The sequence below is a fragment of the Pogona vitticeps genome, chromosome 1 (genome assembly GCF_051106095.1).
Source record: "Pogona vitticeps strain Pit_001003342236 chromosome 1, PviZW2.1, whole genome shotgun sequence".
Classification (NCBI taxonomy): Eukaryota; Metazoa; Chordata; class Lepidosauria; order Squamata; family Agamidae; genus Pogona; species Pogona vitticeps.
In genome coordinates, this window is record NC_135783.1 from 66,880,324 (window position 1) to 66,890,824 (window position 10,501).

Genomic DNA, 10,501 nt, shown 5'->3' on the forward strand with positions numbered 1-10,501 from the left:
CAGTACTGCTAAGTACTCCTGTAACTAAGCTAAATAAGTACTCCTGTTACTGCTAAGATTACTTCTTCCACTTAAATGGTAACATTTGTTCCACACTAGTAGTTCCCAACCTTGGGTAACCCAGGTGTTCCTGGACTGCAACTCCCAGAGACCCTGGCCAGCACAGCTAGAAGTCAAGGCCTCTAGCAGTTTCAATCCAACAACCCCTAGATTACCCATAGTTGGCAAATCAATGATCTAAACCACTGGTTCTTAACCTTGGGTTACTCAGGAGTTTTGGACTGCAACTCCCAGAAGCCTTCACCACCAACTGTGCTGGCTGGGGTTTCTGGGGATTGCAGTTCAAAAACATCTGAGTAACAAAGGTTAAGAACCACTGATCTAGACCAGTGGTCCCCAACCTTGGGCCTCCAGATGTTCTTGGACTTCAACTCCCAGAAATCCTGGCCAGCAGAGTGGTGGTGAAGGCTTCTGGGAGTTGTAGTCCAAGAACATTTGGAGGCCCAAGGTTGAGGACCACTGATCTAGACAATAAGCTGTCACAGTTTCTTTAGCTACAGCAAATACGGCAACATTCCCAACTATCATAATAGCCACCCCACCCACTACCCTTGTACTGGTTTTAGCATACCTTCAAAGCTTGAACTGGGAAGAGAGTGACTCTGAAAGATAGTGTGATATGAGAAATAAACTGTAATACCTGTTTCCTCTAAGAAATTTCACTGGCAAGCATATATTGTGGCTGGCTACCTGTCTAACATAAAAACAAAATGCTACAAAAGGTTCTCTAGAAGATTGGGTGTGACTGCAAGGACAGAGCTCAAGTGTGGCTGAGAGTTCAGCAGAAATCGTAATTCATCTCTGAAACTGACATTATAGCCCTGTGCATGTTTTCTTGGAAGTAGGACCTACTGAGTTCAGTGGGGCTTGTTTCTTCTATTAGGAATGCAGGCTAAGTTGCTTCGTACCAGTCATTCAATCTCACTCTGATTCTACTCAGAGGCTTACTAAGAGGATAAAAGAGTAGAGAGAGCAATTCTACTCAGAGGCTTACTAAGAGGAAAAGATTGTATCATTAGTTTTTAAAACATATGGAAAGAAAAAAAACCTCTATATATACACAATGATGGCATCCAAGTTGACAGAGTTTTCTTTGAGGTTACAGCAAGATAACTCAAAAGATTAATAAGTGCTGTGGCACAGTGACCATTATCTATAGTGCACCTAATTCAGCATTCTAATTAACAATTTCCCAGAGTCACAGGCAAACTAGAGGACCACAGTGGGTATATATATATATATATATATATATATATATATATATATATATATATATATATATATATATATATATATATATATATATATATATATATATATATATATATATATATATATATATATATATATATATATATATATATATATATATATATATATATATACACACACACACACACACACACACACACACACACACACACACACACACACACACACACACACACACACACACACACACACACACACACACACACACACACACACACACACGTTTAAAATCACTCCAATCAGATCTGAGTATGCCTAGCAGAACAACAATTGACTGCAATTATTTGAAAGCAGTATAACAAGACCACAAATTAATGATAGGAATTCCGGGGAGGGGAGGGAGGGAGGAGTCTAGCACACTGCAACTTTCCAGGCAAATCAGTGTCTGACAAAGGCAAACTTCAAATGCACAAATAAAAATGTATTGACCAACATAATAATGGGCTATTGACATAAGACATGCCACTGAGATCTAATCTGCCCTACATGGCTCAAAGTTGCAGATTATTCCTACTTCTATATTTAAAAAATGACATATTACTGAAGTGACAGTGTCATCTGCTTAGCACCCAATACAAATTATTTATCACTAGACTGCTACACAGTGAAATCAACAATGGGACACTGTATTTTAGAATTTGTCTTTTGATAGAGGCAAAGAACTATTTAAGGCATGCTTAACTACATGGGCATGCTTAGTTGTTTTGCTGTTGTTACCCTCAGATAACAGATTCTTCCTCTCCCCCTGCCCTCATTACTACACTGAACTTATTTGCCACAGAACATTTCTCTCTCAATGATGCTGATTAGTGAAGTGCTGTTCCACATAAAAAAGCCAAAGCTCCTTTCTAAATGGGTTGTCTTGGGGGGTTCTGTCTAAAATATGCCTTACTTTGAAAGATGTAGGGACCTAGTAAGTCAGCTTTTGCTTCAAGTGCTCCTACTTTTCCCATCATATACCAACCACCTGCTAACGCAGAAGTACTAACTTTAAAAATTGCACGTCTTTACAGTGTCACAGGACTCCTCCTGCTCACAGCCAAACACAGTAACATCAAGCTAGGAGCTGTAATTTTATCATGTTCAAAAGTGTTAACATTCCAGATCCCAAAAGACCCTCATAATAAAAGAAAAACAACCCAATAATATTTGTGAAGGCTTTCACAGCCAGGATCTAATGGTTGTTGTGGGTTTTTCGGTGTCTTTGGCCGTGTTCTGAAAATTGTTCTTCCTAACGTTTCGCCAGTCTCTGTGGCCAGCATCTTCAGAGGACAGCACAGCACAGTGCTATCCTCTGAAGATGTCGGCCACAGAGACTGGCAAAATGTTAGGAAGAACAACTTTCAGAACACGGCCAAAGACCCTGAAAAACTCACAACAACCAACCCAATAATAGTCACAGAAAGACAAGCATGCTACACAAAACTAGTAACAACTGCAAGCACACATTTTCATGGTCCATTACTACATATGACAACTGAAACAAAACAAAACAAAAATGCACTAAGAATGTGGTGAACTGTAGTTCTTCAAGTAAATTTCTAATATCTTAATAATATAATTCAGTATTCTGTTACTCTTACAGATCCGAACACTACAACTGAGCATTGTTATGCAGAATTCTGAACTACCACTGCCGACATGTAAATTACATGGAACACAAGTTTGCCCCATTCACTCTTAGAATACTGATATCTGAGTACAGTATACATGAGCTGAGATATCTATGCACAGTGATTTGTGCTGAAAACAAGTTATGTGTCTCAAACTCCACCATCCGCAACAGGTTAGCATACCTACTTCTTAGGTTAATCAAAGCAAGGATTAATATTTATTACTGTCTGCTACAATAATGTTGCCACTAACTGGCTTTATCAGCAATTCCCTCTTTTATGTCAAGATTTTTTCTTTTTCAATCAATTTATTTAACACACAAGTTTGAAAAGTTAGGCTATTTCCTGTGGGATCCCTGAAGCAGGACACACCCATGCTTCCACCAGTTCTGCAAATCAGCTGGGCTGGGACAGAGTACATACTACAGTATATCCCGATTTCTAAATTTCCGGCTTTTTTTTCTCACTAGAAATAACTAGAGGAAGGGAAATGCTTTCACCACTACACACTGTAAAAATGATCATTAGGATTCAGCAGGTAAGATACACAGGTTTATGCATCACTATTCCAATATATTATGGTGGGTGAGAAGATGCATGTGGGACCTCCTGGAAGAATTCATGTAAATAAACTATGGGTTTCAACAGCACAACCACCTACAACAAATACACACATAAATGATTTTCTTTCCAATGACAACTTTCCATGAAGGAAAACATTAATATCAAATTATGATTTTCCATAATACTTCTGCAACTCCCAATTTCAGAGATCTTCTGAAGTTTCACAGAATATGATATAAACTGTTGCAGTAGCTGCAGTCTATTAGCAAAAATAGGAGGCCCCACCTATTTTTGGATAAAACATAATGTTGCCACATTGGTCACACAGCAGTACACGTTTTCCACATTTCAAACATACACGGGGGGATCTCAACATTGTGACAGCCAAAAATCTTTTTGTACAGTTCCCATTACAATGGGAATAACATCACTGTCAGACTGCTGCTGATTAAAGACTTTTTCTTTTTACAGTATTATTATTATTAGAGAGGGGGAACATGGTCATCTACAATGAGACAGTAACATCCTCCACACTGGATAAACAGGCAGACTGCACCCAGCAGGATTTCAGCCAATAAAATGTTTATGAAATTCAAAACACAATGCAATTCTCTATGTATAGAATTTTCTGTTACTGTATGTATTTATAAGCCAACAGCTAACAAAAATGTGAAACTGTAAGAGTCACGTTTTGAACTGCCAAGCCTAACTTCCTCATGGAAGCTTTCATTATTACCTACACAAAGTTATGATTTAGTGACGCTGAGAAAACTGTGGAAAGGTAGAATAAATAAAATAATGAAGAAATAATAGCTGCCTACAGTCTATAATTGAAAAATGGCTACCCAAAATCTGGAAATGAAACAGTGCAGACTATGCATGGTTATAAAATTACTAAAATCGTGGAACATTTTGGAAGCTTGAATGTCCATCAGTGTTTGTGAGCCTTGCAACAGAAGCAATATTCAATCCCAGTTTCACACACCAAAAAGTGGCTGAAGTGGAGCACTGATACATGAGCATGCTAGACTCCAAGATAGTACAGATAACAGTTTAACAACTGCAATATACTGGCCAAATTTTATTCGGGAGAATGGGGAAGACCTCCTGTCATAAGTGCAACTGTGCACATTGTTTTCTCCTCTGGTTTTCCATGCACCACATGACGGGCCATGTGACCAGGTGCAGAATTATTTATTCAGCAAGTGGAAGCAGAGGAGCACCCCAATGAGAAAAAAGTACAGTACCACAAAGTACTAAGTTACAATTTTTAATTGCCTCACTAGGATTGGAGCGTGTTTTTATCTTAACATATACTATTTTTATTTATAAATATTAAAGTTGCCTAAATTTATTGAAGCTCTGATATCTTCCAAGTCAATATATGTTTGTAAAAAGATTCCTTATAAAGACTTAAAATACATACAAGTTTTAAGTGTTCAAAGTCACTTATACTTGAACTGTCAGCCTCAGTTCACTGTAAAGCATGAACTGAAAAGTTCTGAGACTTACCCACATTAAAAAATTGAAGATATTGAACATAAACCCTCTTTCAGTATAAAATCCTTAATATTAAATAAAAACAAATAAAACAGAACAAAATGCCCTGTACTTTGCTTTGCTTAAACGTTTGGCCACAGTACAACCTATTGGTTCTCCAGTTTGTTTGCTGTAATGTTCATGTTTGACTACAGTACAATCTATTGGCACACTTTATTCTGTATTGATTTCTCCTGTTTTCTGTTTTCTTGCCAGTTAGGTGCCAACAAAATAGGACTAATTCAGTCTTTCTAAGTTTGGAGATGACAGATTCAATCCAGACTCAAAGTAATCCTCTGCTTGCTTCCAAACAAATACACCTAACTTTATTTAACTGAATATACTCTCTAATGCATGCGCACAATTAGGTCCCACAAAAACTACTGGGTCAAATCAGTCATGGGTCATAGTGATTTTAATGGGAATCAGTGAATGCATTAAGAAATGCTGTATTTCTTAAGGAAACATTATTTTTAAATAATACATCTACTCCAATGCAATTTCTATATCTTTTTCAAAAATGATATTCATTGTAAGATTCAACGGTACTTCTAACTAGATCTAGGCTTCTATTATAAAAATCTGGCAGAAACTTTAAATATAGTCACCTATTTCATCTGACGAATGATCTTTGGATGTTTGATTCACTGTGATTTTAATACAGTACTTGATCTTCAGTGCTCTCACAAGAGAAAAGGATTCAACAAGTTTCTATTTACATAAAAATAAGATTTTAGTTTTTGAAAGTGCTTTCATTGTGAAAATTTCTGGCAGTAACTTCAACAGATAATTGCTGGATTCTCACATTTCCTCTAAATATGGAAACACCCATCCCATCCCACTACACACTTCATACATGCTGATACAACCAATAAATAGGCAGCTTTATATTTATTTGTAAAGTATTTGCTACTAGATTTTTCATTTTATATAAACAAAGATTAAAACTATGAATGCTGTAGAGAATCCATATTTAAATTATTATTTCTACTTCTATATATTAAAGATATGATTATTGATATGAAATAAGAGTATTTTAAGTTGTGTTCATATGTATGCTTACTCATGAGTTCATTCTTTAGGAATGCTGTAATATTTAATAGAAAGCTTTCACTAAAATCCCTCCAGTTGATTATCCAGTGTATAATTAATTCCTACACTTTTGTGGGAATAATCCACACTTTGAATTTAACTACTCTCCCCTTCTATTTCGAGCTATAACTTTCTAGATTATTTTCAAAGCTTTACTGCACAAGTATACAAATTTTAAAGAAACCTAGAATACGTTTTAAATAAAATTTGAATTTTCTCCCAAAAAGTAAGCTATTAAAACTACTGGGCAACAATAGTTCACAGCAGTTCTAATTCCAACAGAAAATGGAGAAACCTTTTCAGGATTTGAGGGAGACCTATGCTACCAGCCTGAAAAGCTAAAATCAAACATCTACATGGATATGTTCAGTATCTGATCAAAGTTAAATCTCTGATAAGTTTTCTGATTTTGGATTAGAAGCTAAAAATTGTACAACTTTTATTTTAAAAAAAGAACTGGCGCCCCTTAGTGTCCAAATATTAACATTTAGATCATTCATTGAATTTGCATGGAACTTTTTTTTTACATTCCAGAAAGTTTTCAGTATTTGCAGTCTTTCCACAAGAAAGCCAACACAAACAGGAAAGGGCAGAAAGATTTAAAGGGGCAGCTGAACTTTCTCTTTAGGATACCAACAAAGAGATATAAGGGCAAGAGGAGGGACAATAAACTGGTTGATTGTTGAATTAGATAATTCCAATCATTGTTTTGTATTTTAAAAAATACAGTATTGCCAGTTCAAAGAAGTGCAGAGCTTCCAAGAACTTTCAAAGTTTGCAGTAACTGCAAACATTCCTTTTCTCGTTCCTGAAACAAGCAACATTCCAGTCTTTTGTTCTTCAGTCAAACTTGCTGCATCTCCTTTGCTCAGATTAAACTGATGATTCAGAACTTTTAAAAACCCACTGTTGTATCTGTTCAATTTGGGAACATGAGAAGCTGAATTTACTTCAACGTTTTGTGCTAAAAAATATGTTGAAATGTCTACTACAGTATATGGAAGTAGCTTCTAAATACCATCTTCCCAATGTTTATTTTATTTACCTGTCTTATCCAAACAAGTTAGTAAAAAAAGAGTAAGTGGCACCCCCACAAGTACTGGTTTCAACTGATTAATAAACACTGTGTTTCCAATTCCAATGCAGAAATATTTCTCAAATCTAGGATGAATTCTGCACAAAATGAAATTCTCCCCAACAGATAAAAAATACAAATACTGCAGATGAACACTAAAACTGGATCTTAACCTTATTCATGTGTAAATGAGGACTTGGACAATTAATCAAGTTTATACATCCCCTAAAACTTAGACATTATTTTTCAGTACGTTTTTGAATGAAAAACTTGGAATAAAGGAAGGCCTACAATAGACCTGACTAACTAAAACAGAAAAGAGTTTAAAATAAAAAGGAGACATTTCTTTTCAAAGATTTGGGCTGAGTTGTCAAAAGCTTTTATCAAAAAAAAAGTTGCACGGATTAGACCGTCATATCTAGCCCAATTTGGTACCGTTTTATAAATCTATGATATTCTGAATAGGGGGATACAGAAGAGGATTGGGCATATGGATGGCCTGGAAACTGCAGTGAATATTCAGCAACGCCACAGGCACTCTTTCGTTAGTTTTTTGGCACTCAAATCGAGAATTTTCCGGTATAGATCCTTCAAAGTAACAACTGGCAAAGAAGTTTGCGCGTGTTTACGCATAAACTTCATGCAGTTTAGTTTCTGTGGCGAGACGGACTATCGAGTATGAGAGCTGAGACCTCAGGTCTTGGAAATGTTTCCCACCCAACTAAATCCCAACAAGACGCATATCCCATTTCTTTACGCCTCAAAACTGACTTCCTAGTACCTCCATAAAAAACGCAACCGGCCTACTACGCCTTCCTACTTTCTATCGTGAATTCAGGAATCTCACAACTCTATTGTCCCCGAGGACAAATAACTAAATAAAATAAAATAGCCGTGCCTCTTCCCCACCCTCGCCTTCCTTTTCCACAAACGTGGCGGGTATGTTAACCAATAAAAATGTATCTACGACTAAAAAAAACTACCGCAAAGACGAGACTCAAAGGCCAAAACTTCTGCCCAGACTTCCCGCTTCTCCCCTTTGTTTATGGGGGAAGCAGGCAAGGCCAAAAGACGCCGCCATTGAAGGGGCGAGAAAAGGAACCCGCCCCCATTTTGGGGACAGCAACGGGAAGGGCAAATGGGATCCGTGTACCGTAGAGGCCCATGTTTGTCGAGGGGAGAAAACCGCCGTCGTTTCCATAAACCCTGAGGGAGACCAGCTGACTTGGGGCGGGGGGGGCTGTTTTTCTTTCTTAAGGTTTGTTTTACCTTCGTCCAGCAGCCTCTCGAGGTGGTTGAATATCCCGCAGAAGTTGGGGAGGCTACTCATGAGCTTCTTGTCGTTCATCAACTGCATCAGGTAATCAGGGCTCGGCTTCGGCTTCTCCTTGGTTTCCATTTCCCCAACCATATTCCAAACGAAGGGAGAGAGCGAGCAAGCGCCCGCACCAGCACTCGCCCAACCACCGCACTGGGCGCCCGCCAGGCGGAGAAGAGACAGGGTGTGTGTGATGTGGGCTGGGGGGGAGAGAGAGGCCTCTTCCCCCCCTAAAATTGGGGGAGGAGGAGGGAAACGAGGGAGCGGGGAAATAAGGGGTGCCGTTAACGACGAAGCTACCAGCAGATCCCTCCGAGTCCCGGACCAAGGAGAAAAATCAGAAGGGGAACCTCAGTGACCGCCACCCCCCAACCTCTCCTCTGCCTCCAAGGAGGGCTGCGCCCTAGTCCTCCGCCGCTCCGCCCGAACACAGATCCTCAGCCGCCGTTTTCTCTCTCTCTTTCCCTCTTCCTGTCTCCGCTCCTACTGGAAAGCCTTCTTCTCCTCAACGCCGTACGCCCGCGGCCGGCACCGTCTTCGGTATTTCCCTCCCGTCCGCCAGCCAACCAGCCAGCCACACACGCAGACGCTAGTCGTGGCTCTTTTTCCTCAGCACCGCTGCCCCCTGCTCTGTCTCCGCGGTGGGAGAGAAGGGAGGGCGGGAGGAAGGCAAGTAAACGGGGTGGAGGGGGCGGGCTGGGCTACTGTTTCCCGAGGAGTCCCCGCTGCCGCCGCTTGGAAGGCTGTTCCCGGCCACCGGTGGTGCTTCTTCTGCCCCTGCTGCCGCTTCTAGCCCTGTTGTCGTCGGTGGTGGTTTAGGTGCCGCCGCCGCCTTGCCTTCTGTCCCGCTGGTGCCGTTTGCTTGTGGCTGGCGAGTCTCAGCCCTGCTGCCGCCGCCTTTCTTCGTCTTCGCCGTCCTCCTCCTCAGTTCGCTCTGGAGTTCGCTTCAGTTCAGGTTGTGCTGGCGGCGGTGGCGGCGGCAGCAAGGAACGGCGATGGGGAGGGAACGGGGGCAGGGAGGGAGCAGCAAAAGAGCAGGGGCGGGGCGGCCGTTAATCAGCGAGCAGCAACGGCGGCGGCGGCGCCACTTGGCAGACCCAGCCCAGCCCGCCCCGCCCCTACGGCTTTGCCTGTGTGAGAGAGACTTGGCTGGCGACCGGAGGGGGAAGCGGAGAGGGGAACCTCTCGGCTCGGCGAACTCGGGAGAACGCGACGGCGTTCTACACGCACGCGCGCCCGTGATATACGCCTGTACCGTGGAGGTGCGGGCGGGCGCGCGCGCACTAATACAAAGACTCGTGTCGTTGCCGGATACTACTGTTCACGCTCGAGACGGTGCCCGTTGACGCGCGTGCGCGCGCTTCCTCTCATTCTCTCTTCCCTCCTCCCTTTCTGAATTTTAAGAAGAAAACGAGTGCGTGAGCGCACGAGACTGAAACTCCAAAAAAAAAAATCAAACTCCTTTTGCTTCACCAGTCTTGCATTGGGGCGGGACACAGTCACGTGTTGCTAGTTGAGGGAAGTCCTTGTCGCGCGCTACTACGAAGGCGCATGCGTCAAGTGGGGGGATGGGAGAACCTCGTACGAGGGCGCGCGCTCCCCTTACACTTGTGTCGCGGCGGCCACGGCCCTTCCTCTCTCGAGGTGTAGGAATAGGGGGGCGGGGTTGAAGGGACCACTAAGCGCGTGCGCATAGGGAAAAAAAACCCAGTCCTCCCCTCGCGGAGGAGTAATTTCCTCGTGAGCCTTAACGCGGTCTCGGGGGTAAGGCGAGTAGGGTTTTTAATGGAAACACGGCTTCTCCCTTTGGAGTGGAGTCCGAAAGAGAAGGGGGGGGAGAAGGGGGGGGAAGGAGGGCGGGCCAGAGAAACTGAGGCCCAGTTGCCTGTCTAGAAACCCGTAGTGTTAAGTCGGCTCGCCTTGTTCAATCTCCGGCGGCGGGAGTGTGAGGTATGCGTCTTACATGGG

At 41.8% G+C, this 10,501-nt stretch overlaps 1 protein-coding gene across 18 annotated transcripts in view; it reads right to left on the reverse strand.

The window, feature by feature from the left end:
* QKI (QKI, KH domain containing RNA binding) overlaps positions 1-10,002 on the reverse strand; it is a 214,743-nt gene extending 204,741 nt beyond the window's left edge. For 4 of the 18 annotated variants that reach the window (XR_013540517.1, XM_078383197.1, XM_078383196.1 and 1 more), the window contains exon 1: positions 8,485-10,002. Coding sequence is in view for 11 of the 18 variants with exons in the window: in XM_078383197.1 (XP_078239323.1) it covers positions 8,485-8,626 (142 nt within the window). In the remaining 7 variants the exon portion in view is untranslated. The other 14 variants (XR_012085235.2, XM_072994431.2, XM_078383201.1 and 11 more) reach the window with 7 other exon arrangements.
* Between the last annotated feature and the right edge of the window lie 499 nt (positions 10,003-10,501).